This window comes from Rhipicephalus sanguineus, chromosome 6 (genome assembly GCF_013339695.2).
Source record: "Rhipicephalus sanguineus isolate Rsan-2018 chromosome 6, BIME_Rsan_1.4, whole genome shotgun sequence".
NCBI classification, from domain to species: Eukaryota; Metazoa; Arthropoda; class Arachnida; order Ixodida; family Ixodidae; genus Rhipicephalus; species Rhipicephalus sanguineus.
Window position 1 is genome coordinate 103,086,962 of NC_051181.1, and position 18,364 is coordinate 103,105,325.

At 44.2% G+C, this 18,364-nt stretch overlaps 1 protein-coding gene across 1 annotated transcript; it reads left to right on the forward strand.

Annotated features, from left to right (window-relative positions):
• Positions 1–4,799: 4,799 nt before the first annotated feature.
• On the forward strand, positions 4,800–18,010 carry LOC119396071 (uncharacterized). The gene is made up of 5 exons (XM_037663140.2): positions 4,800–5,035; positions 6,746–6,900; positions 14,114–14,196; positions 14,718–14,795; positions 16,862–18,010. The coding sequence occupies exons 1-5, from the start codon at positions 4,946–4,948 to the stop codon at positions 16,993–16,995; spliced, it is 540 nt and encodes a 179-aa protein (XP_037519068.1). The 5' UTR covers positions 4,800–4,945; the 3' UTR covers positions 16,996–18,010.
• Positions 18,011–18,364: the final 354 nt, after the last annotated feature.

Consider the following 18,364-nt stretch of genomic DNA (forward strand, 5'->3'; position numbering starts at 1 on the left):
CTGGCTCACCTTGATGCCCTTTCAATGCACAGTAACGTTGTATAAAGCTAGATGAACAAAAAAATTCACAGTTCATATGATCACACTTCATTTTCTTCACCTGTGAGCTGCGAACGCTGAATAGCCAACAAACTTACCAAAACGTGCTGTACCCGTGGTGACTATATCTTACTAGTGAAACCGTGCGTAAATTTCAAAAGTCGTGCGTAAATAGTTTTCAGGAGGATGCATTTTGTAAATAGTACGATGCGCATCGTTTTGCGATATTCGCACCATACGAGGACGGAAAGCAAGTTGATAATGAACAAATTCATTACCGAAAATTTGTTGACGGACCTCTAACATAATTAGCAATAGGAACACGTTGTCATTACCGCAAAGAAGTCCGTCACAGCAGTAAACTTCCCCCCAGGATGCGTTCATACCTGTACGGCTACTCACAAATTTACCCAGCAGATAACGTACGCTAATTTACGCGTTTAATTAATTTTTCTTGAGACTCGGGCGCGGTTCTTGTGGAAATGTAATTTAGGATTGATTTAGGCAAAGATCGATGTGGTACACTACTTCTAGTGTGCCTTCTGCAGTGCGGCCTTCGGAGGTGCAGTGCGGCCGTCGGAGTATTTCTTTAAAAAAGCTAGCGGCTGGTTGGGCTGTGCTACGGGAGTTCATCTAGCTAGTGTTGATATTCTGTCTCGTTTACATTCTTCCTTGTAGACGTTGCTTGGATATCGTGCGGGTGATTTCTGTCATATAATGTTGACTTTTGGTTGCTTAAGTAGTGAACGTTGTCGCTGTCGTCGCTAGAGGTCCTCGGCTTTCCGGCACATATCCTTGAAGTGTCGTGGGTGATGACCAGCGTAATCTAGGTATTGTTGGCTATCTGTTGGTTTTGTGTAGAACGTGGTCTTTAATTTTTCTGTTTCAGTAAATACCTTCGTATCTAGGAAGTGAATTTCACTGGAAGAATGGTGCTGAAACTAGTCTGATCTGCACCTTTTTTCGTTGAACCTCAAACTCATCAATTCACCGTGCCTGTGCTTGTCGTATTTACTTGACACTGCTAGGGCTGAAAGACAACACCTTTGCATCTCCCGGTTCACTCCCACTTTCACTGATGTCATTGATCGAAGCAACTTTAGCCCAACTTCTGGAGCAGAGAAAACACCACTTTGGAGCAGAAAACGAGCCTTTTCCGGCATTAACAATCCAATATTTTTGAACGCAAATATTTATTTCTATAACATAAGCAGCTGCTCATTTTTAACGAAATGGAATACCCTTCTACCTGGATGCATGTGCACTTCAGGCAGAAAATGCCAGGCCTGCTGTATCTCAGCAGTTAACAAATTGGGTTCAAGAGTTTTTATGCGTACTGCTCAGTGTAATTAATGCAATAAGTCAAGCAAGAGGCTGTCGTTAAATCAGAACTGTAATTGCACGAAGTATTACTTTCTCTATAATACCAATACAGTTACGAACTGTATTTGCTTGTTTTAGTAATGCTAAGCAACCGAATCAGAGAGTAGTCGTTGAAAACGTTACTTATGGAGTACAAGAAAATAACATTGCTTGATAGCAGTGTACTTTAATTCCTGGAGGGTGAGTTAATCCTCAAGGCATGAAGGGTGTACACCGAAGTAGTCCGAAATCTGAGATCCATACGTACAAGTGTGGCAGTTTGCTTGTATGCCACTGACCTTGTACATACGAGGTACATGTTTACATGTTACCGTACCCCCTTTGGTTCTTTCTAAAATCTACAAAGGCAAATCAGCCTACAATTTTGCCGAAACCCCACTCAACGGCTTGCCTGACTGAGCTCATAGCTTCGTTAAATGCCTTGTGTGGCTTAGAGATGCAATTATTGCCATATGGCTTCAGCAAGCGGGGCCGATGGGGATAAGCAGGGTCACCGTAGAGGCAATAGTTGTGCCCTTGGACAAACCGCTCCAGCTGCTGGTAGGTGTTGCTTCTTCCCAGTATGCCTAGAAAGAAAACTAAAGAAGACACTGAACTCGTTTACTATTGACCCATATGTACCGTGTGCTCAAAAATGAAAGGTCTCTTTATAAGAAACATTGTTTGGAAGAAACCTACCTGAATCGTGTCGAATACCAAAGTACGGTCCCATCACTTGAGTGATGATTCTATTGGGGCACATAATGGACTGAAATTTCATAGCGTGCATACGCTTATGGCCTGAAAAAAATATCTTCTGGTTTCGTGAATGCCGGCATATCGGGCGTGTCGTGCCGTCAGTGAATCTCCAGCAGATTGTCAAGGGAGCTCCCTTTGAGTGAATGGCCTGTGGGTGGAAAGAGAAATGCAATTTCATTCGATGCGCACAAGTACAGAGAGTTCATATCGGCGTCTTGCCGAGTATGCCAAAATGCGGGCTTGTGCGTGAAATGTCGCTGAAAAGTCGTCATCGAATTTAAAGGCGAAAATGGAAACTGATCTCTTTAGACGCCCTGAATGCTACTTTTGTGATTTCTAAAAAAATGGGAGTGCCTTAATTTACCATGCACTACGACTTTCAAATACAAAGAACTGCACCCCAGTGAACAATTAAAAAAGTAATCAAGGGGTTTGTGTCAGTTAGTCGCGTCGGTGTCATTTTAGCTGTGGGAAAGTATTTCCGCCTTGACAGAGTGTACATGTGCGAAAGTGACGGGCGCCTGACTGTCATAGAATTTTTATAAGAAATCTGTATTCTCTAAAAAAAATCCAGCCTGTATAAACCAGCATGTAACTAAAACATATCTTGTTACATTTCATTTAGGTGCATGTGTAACACGCTTTCTGAGCGTTTTCCGTCATATTCAATTAACTGTCTCAACGCCTATCCAACCAAACTTGCGCATTTCATAGGTCTTATTATTTACCTCCAAAGCACCGATCGTTTCATTTAATAAAGGCAAAGTTTTCCAGCTCAGCGATATTCAGCCACTTCTGGTTGTTCACGTCTCGTGGAAGATGTCCCAAATTGTCCTCAATATGTCTGAAAACGTCGTTGGTCACAGCAGAAATAATCGAGTAATGCTTACCAAAAACACCATCTCCCGCTAAAGGGGGCCATGAGGCCATGGAAGCCGGAGCACAATCGCGTTCCGTTGGCGTTCGTTGGGCATGCTACCGATCTCGCGTCGTGGAACGCGAAGAGGAGCACTACGCACGTCGTGTCTTCCCTCTGGCCTGGCCGTTAATTCTCACAGGGCGAGCGGGGCAGGGGTACGTCCCTCTCAGGCCCGTAGCCAGGGGGGAGGGGGGCTCTAGCCTCCCCCCCCCCCCGAAATTTTGGTGAGGTAGGTGTTTTTACCAAAAACAAACAATCAAAATAGGCGTTTCTCTCAAATAGTCAAGGTTTTGAGCAAGTGCCCCCCCCCCCCCCCGAAAAAAATTCCTGGCTACGGGCCTGGTCCCTCGCCATTAGCAAAAGCGGCGGATGCCCGGCGGAACTGGGAATCCCAGTGCCACCTGCATTCGAAGCGTACGCCCTAACCACTTGACCACCACTGCGGTTTTGTCCAGCTACCACTTCATGGTCACGGGCTTTTCCTCCTCTGAAAACTATTCCTAGCTACGATGTTTAAGCTGCGCCGCTTAAAACGCCACTGCCGTGGGCTGCCAGAACCACCTAGAGAGCGCCACGAGAACAAAGCGAGGAATAAGACGAATAATCGTGCGCCGCTCAAACTTGTTTTATACGACTTCCACTACACTCACAGGAGGGGAAAACGTCACACAGAGTGAGAGAAGCGATTAAACCCGTCGTAATAACGGTATTGTTCCGTCGCACTACACAAGCATACAGAAGAATAGAGGCACGAAGATCTCGAGCTTGAAATTTTGGGCAGTATTCCTGTAAAAAGTGTGATATACTGAACCATTTTCTTGAAGGTGAAGTTGGATCGAATTTTTGTTTAGTCATACTCTCGGAAACCTTGGTTAGCTTCGGAGCATGACGGCAGTCGCTTTGCTATGTACAAGTCATACCATATGCATCTTTCTGGAAAACGCAATGGGAGAGGCGGTACCTATATGAACGTCCCCTAGCCGCTCACTTGCATTTATTATGACAAAAGTTTTATTTGCCACATCATTCTACGACTCAGATACCGGACATGTTTGCCATATACTACCGTTTGCAGACTGCACTTGACTGGATAATTCCTTTCATGAACAGCCGCAGTCACGTCTGTGCAGAGCGCGCGAGCAGCCGGTTTTACACATATATGTACCGCGGCTCTACACATATGGGCAAGTTTTAAATGGTGTATCTATGACGACATTGGTTGCCCTGTGAGGAAGGTGACTACTTTCTGTTCCTCAAGGCCCACTTCTTCACTTCGCCTTGTTTTTGGTGGTGTGGTTTTGCTTGTTGATTTATTGTGGATAACAATCACTACGTAACTGTAGCGCGAGGACCAAACACATATGTGCGGAAGGGGACCTTTCTTTAGCAGCCATGAATACGTATAAATTAAGGACAATAAGCTTCTTTAAACATCGTTCCAGTTGGTTACACAATAGTGTATGTCTCAAACAACGTGCTGGAACATACACGGATTCTGTTATTGTGAAGCTGAACAAGTGTTCGGTCCCACCTGTAAGCAAAAAAAGCATAAAGTAGTCATTTCCAGGTCTTGCTTGCGACATGTTTTTAGTGCAGCAGGTATTAGCGTTCTCGGAGGAATAAAGCATGTTTCAGAGAGTGCTGTGTTCATTTTACCTCGTTTCAGCATTTTTCAGGACAATAGTATTATACATCATGACTCCATCTGTGCTGCGATTGGATGCTGGTAGACAGTTATCCACTACTCGGAACAACAAAAAACTAACCGTAAAAAATATGAACTTTACAGTGCGTAGGCTTTCCTAGGCTAAATGTTGGCGTTTGCTTTCTCGAAGATATCACAGGCAACAACAGAGAATAAATGAAATGGAATTTCTGATAATTTTACTAGTTGCCGGACTTGCAAATGGTAGCTTTGATTACACTGGCAGGGCGACAATGGAAGAATTTAAAACTGTGAGTAATACGTTATAACTTATTTTCCTCTTACCTCTGATCACCTAATAAGCTACAATATGCTATCTTTCATAGTAGTCGTGACTGTTAACTACTTTTTGGAATAATGATTTCGTTTCCGAGAGGTGTTACCCATACCTCTGTACAGTGAACGATTCAGCTACGCGGCTACAAGTTACAGAAGTAGTTCATGTCCTTACGCCAATAAGAAGCAACTTCTACAGCGCTGAAGCGTGTAAAGCTTCGTTCAATATGCCTTCAAGCTACAAGACTTTATATTCGATCTCAACATTATAGAAAAAGTCGAAGACGGAATGTTTAATATATGTGTTTGTCTCTGCTAGGAAACTTACGCTTTCGTACCACCTAATCACCCTATGAAAGCCTGTCAACGTTATGTATTCTTTCTTGCAAAGTTGTACAACATTCACTGCACTCGTGCTTAAAACTCAGACGTATTCTGGGCCCATGGCAAAGCAGCCCCTGTGCGTTACGCGCCACGAAAGCGCTGCAGACTTTTTTGTGCGCCACGAGCCTGAACGAAACTTTGTAAACAGTGTAGCATATGTGCGTGTGTGTTGTATCTGTTATGTGGCTATCAGTGTATATATCATAATCATCACCGAGCACCTGGAGTAGCATGAAAGGCGAACAGCCAGGTTAACATCTCCAGCTTTTCATTAAAACATTTATCTCTCTCTCTCACTAGAGGTTACCGCGAAATTCTGTTGTTACACAATCTTAGTTTATCGTTATACTTCACGCTGATTTTTTCTTTCGTTGTTAATATTTCATTCTACGGTGTCATTCAAAATGCAGTTGTCACTCGGCTCCAAAGATGTACTATGAAGAAAACCAGCTAGTAAATGCCATACGTTTAACGGAGCTTCAGGTGCGGTGTCCCCATTAGTAGCCGGTGCGCCTGAGAGTTTCATCAAATCGGAAAGCAGTGTATTTTGAACATCACATAATTTGAACTATTTGAGTTAGCGGACACCGTCCACTTCGCATCCACGCGAAATGAAGACAGAGTGCTACTTCGAGACAAATACTTTGCTGTATGCAAAGTCATGGTTACTTGGGTTACTTGAAGGATCGTGTTCCCGCAGCGATGTTGGCAAAAAAAAAATATTGTTCCTAACTTTGCGTGGGGCTACCATTATGTGCAACTACTTCTACTTTATAGCAATTAAGTCGTTTTGTTATGAGAATCGCCGGTTGTCTGTGAGACAATAAACATCTTTAAATACAATTCAAGTGTGGTTTTTTCACGATGATTCATCAGTAAATGTACAATGATTGATTCCACATTTGCATTTCTTGAGAAAATGTGCCGAGCCCTTCAGAATACAGTTCTACAAATTCGACATAATTCATGTGCGGTCTATAATTATAAAAGGCATCGTGTGACTTCAATGACAAAATATGCTAAGGCGAGCTGTTCACGTGAAACTACGTATGTAAGCTTCTACTTGACCCTAGGTTAACTAGGTAAGTTATCTGAATCGAGATGGAAGGTATTGATGATCGTTTTATACTTTGCGCGATATTACGAAGACGCCAGCGGACAATTACAGAGGTATACTGCCATAACTTAAAGTAGAAGTTTGTTTCGGCTGGCTCAACTTATAGTTATTGTACCTGGTAGACGTACAACTGGCACACTTTTTGCAATAATGGGTGCATTATATTCTCTCACATTTATTTCAGTTTCTTCAAGCAGGCAGCAAGATATATTTGTATTACAGAAGCTACTCTCGTCAAATAAACGGTGGTGATCCGAAATGCATTTATATTAACCACATAACTATCTTGAATGCGACGACTTTCGCCTATACAGAGGGTTATAAGAAGCCCAGTGGGAGGTAGGTATTTACTTAGGTTACGATACTCTAAACTTTATTCAATGTTTGCTTCTTGGGCAGTTAATTGTCTTGGTTCGGCGCTAATATCTTCAATACGCAACTAACAGTCATGCTTATTTGACTGATATATCCCTGAGATTTCTTTGGAAACCAAATGGGTTTCCTCGATTTAGAGTCGTCCGAAGAAAACGTGCTATCGTTCTGGAAAGTCATCTTTTCAGGTACCTGGTATGGCTATTACCAAATTTATAACGCTGTGTTGGTATCTTGAACTATCGTTCGCTTGTCTCCAGTAGTAATGTTACGTTCTTGCTCGCGTGTTGCAATTATAACCTTAGCATGCGTGAGGCTTTATCGTTCGTCTGCGCAATATAATCAGTGTAGCGTTACCAAAAACGCTGCGGAAGACGACATTCAAGCTAGTAGCATTTAATGTGTGTGGATTTATTCAAGAAGCAGAGTTAAAGACAGCATCTAGGTGCATATTCTAATGAGTAGTCTCGCTCCAGGTATTCAGAGGGGCCCTGCAACATTTTTTTTAGTTATAACGAAATAGTCTCACTATTAGCGCATGACGCTTTACGAATCACATGCCAAAAAAAGTTTTAGAACGCGTCAAATACGAGCGGAGTTACAAGGATTTGTGGCACGCTTCAAGGGAAGATGCTACTCGAAGACACTTTTTCTTTAATATTCACCCTAGAGCAATGAAACTTGAGCTGCTTATAGAACTTTTTATGCTGATTTCAAATATATAATTAGTTTTCTTGCAAGTTGCATACTTTTAGTTCTGCAACATGACAAAGTGAAAAACTTAAGCCTTTTGCCCCCCCTCTTTTCAGACCTAAACTTCAATAACTTTTTACAATTGATAGTTCATAATGTTTCAAATAAAGTGTGGAATGCAAATAACTAATTAGGAAGTCCATACAAAATATGTACTAGACGTGAAAAATTTTAACGTGGGAAGTTCATATTTCTCCTACCCTAGTAAAAGTTTACATAACCTTTTTTTATTATATAATAAGAATATTGAAACTTAAACAAGATAATTGCATTTCTCGTACATTGGCAAAAATCTGGGAAAAATTTCATGCAGATCTGAGCACCAGAAGTACCCGAAAAAGGAGGGGCACATTGACAAAAATGGCAAAATTTGTGTTTTGAGAAAAACGAGTTTTAAAGTCAAAATTGCATGTTTATTTATCAAAGATGTCATTGAATGCGACGAAATTTGTACACAAGAAAGAACAATCCTCCTTGTAGTGGCCACTGCCATTAAAATGCGCCGGCACCATAGGTTTGGCCCTCACGGCTCTTTCGAGATGACTCCTCGACAAGAGATTTTTTCTTCAGCGCACACCGACGAGCCCTTGCTTCTCCTGTTAGTTTTTGAGACATTTTTTTCTGGCGTGTGCTGTCCCGTGATGAGCCAAGAGCAATCAGATCATGAGGCGGTAGCATGCCAAGCTCTTCCAGAACACGTTCAAAACTGGAGTGCCCTTGAATAAACCAACATGTTCAGTGCTGTCATATCAGCAATCAATGAAGACTCGTCGCTCTGTGATTTTTCTTCGTCTTCGAAGAGTCCGATCTTTTTCTGGGAGGCACTCACATATTCGAATGCTGCGGCAAACTCGTCGGACGCATCGGCGTCACTGCCACTACGCCTTGCGGCAGCAGAAGATCTTTTCGTGGTTTGAGTGTTCGGCTTTGATTTGCGCCGGCGTCCTCGAAATTTGTGTGCCGCGTGAAACTTCACAGGCCGGTGACCGCGCTTCCTACGGCTTTCTTCATCCATAACGGATAAGCACTCGAGAAAAGCGTTGTTCAGCTGCGCTGCTCGACGAGACACGGATCCTGCAAGTAGGCTTCACAGCACACACAGGCGCGCAGCGGCCAATGGCGGCTCCCGATCCGTACCACGTGATTTAAAGCCAGTCGCGGCGCTCGAAAACGGCGGAAAAAGCGTGCTTCTCTTTATTATTTCTTGTGCTGCAGCAGCGCGGGAAACCGTCGTTATTTGAAGAGTGAGGCTCGGCTCTCCGCCTCATGCGGTCGACAATGGCGAGCGGCGGCGCATTATCAGCGGCAAGGTGCTCGAAGATGACACACTTTCGGCCTTTTGACAGCCACCTTGTGCTCTTTGACGCAATTTTAAAGCATTTCCAGTTGAGTCTCGACATTGATTTTTTTTTTCAGAACAGTAGAGGTACTAATCTTAACAAAACAGGTGAAAACAAAAAATCGATAATTTTTTAGAAAACTCGCGTTTTTCGACCCGCATCTCCCCTCAAGCGCTTGTTCTCTCCCCTCGTACCAGCGAGTGCACTGAAAGCTACGCAGGGAGGGGGGTGACAAGGGAGCAAGAAGATGCGGCTCTTCGTGAGCACGAGTCATGATTTTCAGCACTTTCTTTTCTTTTTTTTTCTTGGAACTCGCGGCTGACTTTCAGTGTGATCGCGAGCGAGCGCGCGGGCACATGGCGGCATCCCGCGGCGACCATCAGGGGCGTAGCCAAGGAGGTGTTGGGGGGGTTCAAATCCCCCCCCCCCCGAAATTTTTCAGTTGTGCTTGCGTGTATATACACGCACACATACAAACACACGCACGAACATACATAAAGTATGGTTGAACCCCCCCCCCCCGGAAAAAATTTCTGGCTACGCCTCTGGCAACCATGGTAACTATGCCGTTCACAAGGCTAATATCAGCCAGTTGTGGTGACTTTGGATATATAGCGCACTGATTTGGATATGTCGCCTCATTTGTTGAGAGAAGATGGAGCGAGTTTAGCTGATTTCAAAAATTATTTGTAAATTCCAAGTCGCGTGCCGCGCTATATTGTTTGGCTCGCGTGTTCTCGGAGCCTCGACTATCGACAGGCAGCGTTTTCTGACCATGTCCAAAAAGCGTTGCAGGGCCCCTTTAAGGGTGTCACATGTGGTGGAGTCTGACAGGCACGACCCTCCACATTTCATGCGTAACGCACGTTGCATCATAATGATGGAATCCCTATGCAACATGATTACCCTAGCGTCTACGATGACGTATATATGCAATAACAAAGCTTTGTAAGTGTTCGTAATCAGGTTTTGGCTGAAGGCTAGTTACGTAGGTTAAGAAAGGTGGAACGTAGTTAAGGCAGCAGTCAGCCTGGGAACTATGGGCACTTCGCAGCTGACCTCATGCAACACCAGCGCATCTCCTTTGCGGAATCATCTCGCAACGGGAGAACCTGGGCTGAAGCTTTTATCTATGAGGACTTATAAAAGACCATGAGGATTGAGGAAGGCCATGAGGATTGAGTACTGAGGAAGGATTTTCATGTGAGTGAGGTGTGTTAGAGACTGAGACGCAGTTAAAATATCACATCTTGTGCTCTGACGAATTCTCACTTCACAGTTTTATTCGGCCCCATAGCACGGAGTATAAATCTTACTTGCCTTCTGGTGGGTGTTCAGGAAAAACAATACATTTAGTCGCATGGAGGAGGGGCGGGAGGTGCATTTCATTAAGGCATGCGCGGTAGTTAGATCTTTCTCGGCCGCCCTTGTGTCTGAACAGGGGAACTGTATTGTGAATAAAGCACATCAGAGAACTCGGGAGTGCAACGAAGGAGGGTACCACATCTCGTGGTTCCCAGCCCGTCTAGACGGCTCAGTTAACCCGCTCGGGTGCAATCCTAGTGAGCAGGCCCACCGGAGAGCGCGCGATTTCCCGTATCACGCTGCTTTGAATAGCAAGGCCCGTAACGAGGTCAACATCCACAAAGATCTATTATGTACCTCCTACGAAATTGTTTGCCACTACTGTCCGGGCAGGATAAAATTTCCACCCCCGCATCAGATTGAACAAACATAAGGCTAGCACACTCAGACTTCTGTAAACTCGTTCGCATCCCACTCCTCGGTCCCTTAATAGGATTCACCCTGACCACCCACAGTCGTGCCCCAAACGTGTCCATGACTCATGCTCTTTTGAACACATGCTCTGGCTGTGCCCAGCCCTTAATGCCTCTTCACCCATCACGAAGAAGCAATGGAAGGAATCACTCAAGAGCAGCAATCTTCACACCCAACTCCAGGTCATCCAGAGTGTCCACGACATTGCGGCGGGACTTCGACTTCCGGTCCCATCGTGGGTGGAGCCACCGAATTTCTCTGGAAGGGCCTCTAGCTCCCCTAGATCTCAGGTCTCAAATAATGTTCTTGTCATGCCATAGAAGCTTTAAGATTATGCTTTTTTCCCTCCACTTATGCGATTGCGTGCGATTGTACAAACGTTCCTTGTGTGCAAGATGTCACGGGCCGTGTTTACGTTCTTGCATTCCAAGCGTGGATCGCATGGTTTAAGGTTTATGGGTTTTCTGCGTCCCAAAACGACTCCGGCTGTGAGAGTCGCCATTGTGAAAGGCTCCGGATAAGTTCAACCACCTGGGGTTCTTTAACGTGCACTAAAACATCGTGTGGTCGTTTTCTGTATGGCAGTGACAAATTACGCGAGGCATCCATCATTTATGTACAACACTAAACTAAGTCAGGGCAGCACGGCACTACGACAACTTGTAGGATGATTTCTGAAAAGGTATACAAGTCAAATATACGAATATATAGAGGAAGACTTGCAAACTTCTAAATGCTGCGAGTTCATCTGATGAGAGCAGCTAACTCATGTAAAGCATATACGTTCAAGAGACGTTAAATATGGAACTTCGTAAGACGTAGACACAACACCAAACATATGTGCGACACGTTGCAAGAAACAGCTTTAACAATACAGACAACTACGATTATTTGTGACCCCAAACATCATAGTGCGCGGCTAGATGTTTTTCATTACTAGGACCCACGTGGTCTTCTACACGAGATCATCCTCCCTGATGTATTTCTAACAGCGAAATTAACACAGCATTGTTTAGAGAACTGAGGTACAGTTCTTAGCGCTAATTTCTGAAATCATCCCGCCATTCTGCGAGTACTGCAGCGATCTTACACAGTGTCGGCATTGATGGCCAAATATTGGTTCCTCAATCGCAATAAGCAAGAGAAATGTTGAGGAACGTATTTAACCACAAAATTATCCTTATACAAAGTATTCATACCACTGAAGAAATTGCGCTGAACATGGCACGTAAGTGACATTATAGAATCTAAAGCGCAGAGTCTCAGGTCTGGCTGGTCGCACTACTTCCTCAGAGCCCAAGCATTGCCTATGAATCTCTAGGTTGCGAAACAGAGCTGCATCAATGACCTGCCTAAGAAAATAGCTGCGTTTGGAGCCACCTATACCCCTAAGTCACTTTGTTTGCCATATCGAAAACGTTAAGGCAGCTTTGGAAACAAAGATAGATAAGAGAGATGCCTCCGGTGTAGAAATTAGAACTTAAAGGCTTTAATGCCCCAGAACATTAATCTTCTACTGCAGGTACACAGGCCAGCCAGCCTGGATTTAGAGCTCTTGCACCACTCGAGAACGAAGCAACTTGTTTTTAACAGCGGAGGTGTTTAAGCCGATCTTTGGTCTGTGACGGGTGAATAGAAATGAACATAATCATGAAACGACACGCGCTCTCTTCGACCTCTTCTTCATCTTCTGCTTCGCTCCCGAAGCACGTGCGCCGATTTCTCCTGCGTGGGATTCAATACATCTGATTGGCGAGAGAACGAGCACAGAGAGATAGAGAGAGATAAAGAAAGTGATAGAAAGAAAGAGAAACAGAGAAATTCCTTGAGAGGTTGGATTGGAACCCGCGTACGCACGACCTGAAGACGAGCGCCATAGCCACTCGGCTATCTAGGCACGATAGCAGAGCATAGCATAGCCTTGTACAGCATAGTATAGCAAATGGGTGGGGAAGAGAAGTGAAAGTGAGGAGTACAGATGTGAGGGTGAGGACTGAAACGAGGAGAGAGAGTAAAACATAGCATCGAAAGAATGAGAAAGGGAGAAATCAAAGAGAGAGAAGAAGAAATACAGTAAGAGAGAAAGAGATAGAAAGCAACAGGAAGCTAGCGAGAAATAGAAAGAGAGAAAGGAAAAAACGAGGAAGGAAGAGAAAGGCCCGCGTAAACAGAGTCGCTCTGTTGACCTCAACCACCCGTGAGGTCAACAGAGCGCCTCTGTCGACGCAGACTTTTCCACCTACCCACACTCGTGGTAGCGGGGCTGAGCCACAATGCAGCTGCATCGTTGTGTCGCGTTACAGTAACAGTGGCTCATTGCTCTGTGTGTGATCGTCTGCGGCACCCGCGAGACATTCTTTACGTCAATGAGGCGTGAGCTCTCGCGCTGCACCAAGAGTTGCACGAGGCGGACGTAACAGAGTCCAAAATTTGCAGCTTCTTCCAAGGCTCGCTTCGGAAAGGGCATGTCTCGTCTTCATCAACTTCAAATTGGTAGGAGATCAAATGGGCCCAACCCATCTGAACACTTGCCCAAGCTCAACTCGGTTGCCGAGTGGCTGATATCCTCCTAGATACCGTTTATGCAGACTCGGTGTCTTATCTCCAATGGCAGCCACTGCAGCATTCGAGAAACAGATACTATGCACCGCGCGAAACATTGAGGACGACAAAGCCATCCAGGTTAACCTAAAGGGACATTATTGGCAACGCACAAACCGATAGCACGGATTCGCTTGAGTGTCGTCCTCGTTCACGGTGTTACACGTCACTGGAACTCTTTGTATACCTATGCGTGATTTCCCCGAAAGAACAAGATTTCAAAAGTGTATACGTGACCGCTGACCAGAAAATTTTATGCCGCATAGCAGAATTGCTTCTATGCATAAGAGTAAATACTGAATAATGCGGCTGTCTTTGGGTACACCGTCTGTTAATACTATACTGACCAACTTTTCTGTACACTGTATATATATAGTGAGCAGCTTACACTGCTTACACTGTATGAATTTACACGATACACCTTGAATACGTCTTTTTCTTTTGGGTAGTTTCGGGCTTGTCATTTTCATTTGACGAAGGAATATCGTTGGAATTAACGACGTTGTTCTTGCTTCGTAGTTTTCTTGTTTTCAATTTTTTTTTTCGCTCGGAGGTTCACTACTGGATGCAAGCTCACTGCACCCAACATACGAATTGAGGAAAAAAAAAACCGAGAACTATTGGTGGCGCTTTTAAAAACATTTCTCTTGCTGACATTTCACTGCTGTTTGCTTTGGTTTCTACAGTTGTTTGCCAAAAATTTTCAGCTCCGTCGTTTACTCGGTACTTGCACGAATATCTAAAAACTACTCCGCGGACAGTCCTCCTGTGATGAGAGCGACACGAAGCGGTAAGCTCGAGCACTTGATATACTGTTGCACTGTGGCGACGTTAGAAGTAATGGTACCACAGCTGCGGTTTCAGTTTTTGCCGAAATGAAGGAAAGTGAAGCAATAATTTCTTGATAGTTGTCTGACGGCAGAAGGAGAGCACACATTAATGCCTGAGTGCATGTCTATTCCTTGCATAGAAAGATAACAAGTAAGACACTTCCAGCTTACTCTCGTTTTATTTCCTATCACTATCTTTACGAAAACACGATTCTCTCTCTCACTCTTTTATGACTCCTCCTCCGTCTCTCTCTCTGTCTCTCCCTGTCTCTCTATATATGTCTTCCTCTGGGAACTGTCAGTACCTAAATAAGGTTTAAACATTTTTACTTTAAGATAACACCTCCATGCTGCCCTCACTCTTATCATACCAGAACTGGTCGATCGATCTTTTACTCCCTGCTTACATATATTCAATTAATGTGTGCCAATTAATGTGACCTTACTTCATAAGCGCGCATAGTTTGCTTCTTTGTTCTAGGACTCCAGAGAAAATATCGGTTCGAGTATTTTGACGCAATGGCCGCATGTGCTGTTATTACTTTCAATGATGGCAAATGTAAGTAATATTATATTTTGCATTTACACTTGACGCAATGCCTTTTATTTGCCTATGAAGGCATGCATGAATGCCAATGAGCTGTTCAGAATGAAAGTAAGAAACCTCGTGACGTAGAATTTGTCTCCGTTATATATCTCACAAATTTTCGTAACGTCAAAGGATTCATATAAGGGCACAAGTATCATAACTGTGGCGTTTATTGCATCAGTATTCTTAACAACACAATGATACCTTCAAAAGCTAGCCATGCTCGATGCGCCTAAAACAATAATAGTCCGCGCGAATAAATCTTGGACATAAATCAATTGATAACATGACACTTGAAGAGTAGTCTGAAGGAGTTTATTGCGAGGGCTCCCTCATACCACAATAAATCGTTCCAGTGTGGTCTTGATGCTAACACATTTTCTTCATTCTCTATTGAAAAGGAAAAAAATGTAGGTCTTTAGAATGCGCGCAGCAATGAACCTGGGCAAATATCTTTTATTTAAAGCTTCAACTCGAGGAAAGCCTTCTCAAAATGTCCCATCTGTGCGGATATGGCACGTTAGTGTTACATTTGTAGGGTTCACGTAACCCACCGGAGTACGGCCACGTGGGTTCGGACTTATTGAGCCACAGGGCCGCGTTTGCCATCCTCTCGCGGGAAGTACACAGCACTGCTCTCGAGAATCCGCAACACTTTATTGCCTGCGGCAACACAACAAAAACGTACCACGCCCGCTCAAAATGGCGGCGGGAAAAGCAAAGAGGTTTAACTATGCCGCGGGCGGAAATACAGAACAATGGGCGCCGCTAGCACGTCTCCGTGGGCAATGGCTCACGGCGACGGGCCGCTAATGGAAAAGGTCCCTCGCGACCGTGCTGCGTACCCTCACGATCAGCGACCACTGGGCCCGATCGCTCGAAGGAGGGCAAACTCCGTTCGCGTTCGTTTTCGATAAGTGCAGGTCGGCGTAGTATGACCACGCGCGAACAAACAGCACCGCTCTTCGGGCAAGCGTTCGAAAAGGACAACGGAAGATAAGCGCTCGCCGCTGGCGCAAGGCACCGTTAGCGATCTCCGTCCGAGTGAACACCCAAAACAAAGGAGCCGGCGGACGGGCAGAAAACACGTGCGTACGCTACGATGTCCAAAGAGAGTCTCTTCCCACCGCGCGCGAAACGTCGCGAGACCACGCGCGGCGCCACCATCGAGATCCGGCTCCGGGTGAGGGAGGCTTATGTCACACCCCCTCACCCAGCACAGTAGGACCGCGGGGGAGGGTAGAGCATCAGTCATGTGGATGGCAGAAATAGATGAAAAACCCACGCAATGGCGACGGGCATGCCTCAATCGCACATGGTATTGTTACGTATTTAGTATCCAGAAAATACAGGCTCTGCTGACGGAGAAGTTACGGTTTTGTAGAATAATGCTCTTGTATTATGCGGTTGTACAATCAATCAGTAGCTGAATGTGAGATAACCCAACTCCGAAATTTTTTCTATTATTTTTTTCAGTAGAAGATTTGATCAAAACTCGAAAAATGCCTGCGACCTATTGATTTTCTTCATTCCCATCCATTACGAGAAAAATGTTTTGCCGTTATTGACCAAAGGCCCTACTTCGTACTTACAATAAAATAGGGTAGTTTACCATAAAACTAGGAAGACGCTTGGCGCAGGAATGGGCGCCTTCTACCTATTTTCAAGTACAGGGAACTAGCATGGGTCCCCTTTTTGGAACAAGATAGCCTAACATGTAAATGGCGATTCTCGAGAATGATTTGCTACCTCATTGCACAGAAAAGCCACACACATACCTGCGATATAAAGACGAAATATTTATAATAGGAAGACACGATCTGCGTAGACCAAATATTTTACCTGTATAAACATTTCCTGTCATTATTATAAAACGTTGGGCTTTATATCAGATATAGTCGAAGGTATGTGTACGTCTCCGTCGCAGCCAGATAAATGAATTGACCTATCATTACTAAGCTTAGCTTGGCATGTTTCGATAGCTATGCGCACATTAAAATATTGAAAACGCATTTTTTTTTTCACTTCCGTCACAGGCACAACAAAATGCGAGCTCCACATCTGGAGAGGAAACGTAGCATCTGGACCTTCAGAAAACTGCAAAAGAGAATACGAATATTCGTGCCCTGGGCGTAGAATATACCAAGTGTATGATAGCACGTGCTTGTAACAATGAAAGAATAACAGCTCTAATTGAGCTTCTGGGACGGGTCAACGGCGCCTCCATCCTTTCCCTTTGTTTATTATATATTTAGCGGCACGATGTGTGGCATATCAGTTTAGGTTGAAATCAAGTCACTGATACTTGAGGGAGGCTCCATACCACGTATGTGAGGATAGTATGGGGTGAACTTAGCGTTGCTGACAAATCACTGATGCTCCATGGATACGTCAATGACAATCTTGACACTAAGTTGCTTCGAGAGACTAAAAGAGTGATACTGAGGTACCCTTTGTAGCTTTGTTCCGATTTATGCATTAGTTACAAACAAGCTTCTATCATCTGACCTGCACCACTGCCTGTCTGCATTGGATCATTAATGCCGATCATTGTCTGAGCTACTGTTGACTAACGACGAAGAACGAACGCCAACACAAATCACTGAGGGTTGCTAGTAGTGAAAACTACTGGCGTAAACTAACAATTTACCAACTCAGCCTTTTCTGCGGTGCCCCTATAAAGCACCTCCAATACTGGAACTGGGGAGGAACTTCTCTTCCAAAGTACCTTGCAGTCCCGCTTCATTTTGATTTGCGATGTTCCAAAATAGACAGATTCTCGCTTGCATTGTAGCGCAGTTCACTTAATCCCTTACTAGTTTACGTAGGTTCAATGCCGAAGAGTTTCAATTTATTGGAGGGTAACTACAGTATTTTGCCTGTAAGCTTTACTATCAGTTTCTTTAATGCACCAAAGCTTACGTCTATTACGCCTACCTCTCGAAACCAATCAAGAAAACAATTGGTTTCGCAGCTGATTTTGTTCTTAAAAGAGCCCGGATAGCTCTGCTGCTGAACGCACCGATGCGAGTATTTCAAAAGCAATGACAAGCGCATCAAAGGAAGCAGTGATATTTTAAATACATATAAGCATTGGTGTATATGTACACGCACCGACTTCTGTTATATAGTGCAAACACCTAGATGATTCATATTTGTTTTAATAATAAATTCTTCTTTCACGATGGTATGGAACATTTGCAAAAGTTTTGCCTATTGCAGGTGAAACGATGTGCCGCAAATAAAAACACATTTATCTAAAAACAACGACACAATGAGCCATCATAGGGATAGCTTCACAAGGCGTTGTCGTAGCTCACTGTTTTTTAATGTGTAATTTTCTATTGCACGAAGACTCTTTCTTTAAAAATAAACGCGGAGAGCGCGGACACTGGACGGCATATTTTATTTTGCGAAAACAACGAGAACAACCTGCTGAACACAATACAGAGGAAGAAAGGCATAATAAAAAAATTGGCCGCGTATCTGCGTGCTTCGCTGCAAATGTCGTCTAAAGACGATAGAAGAGGCGCTACGTG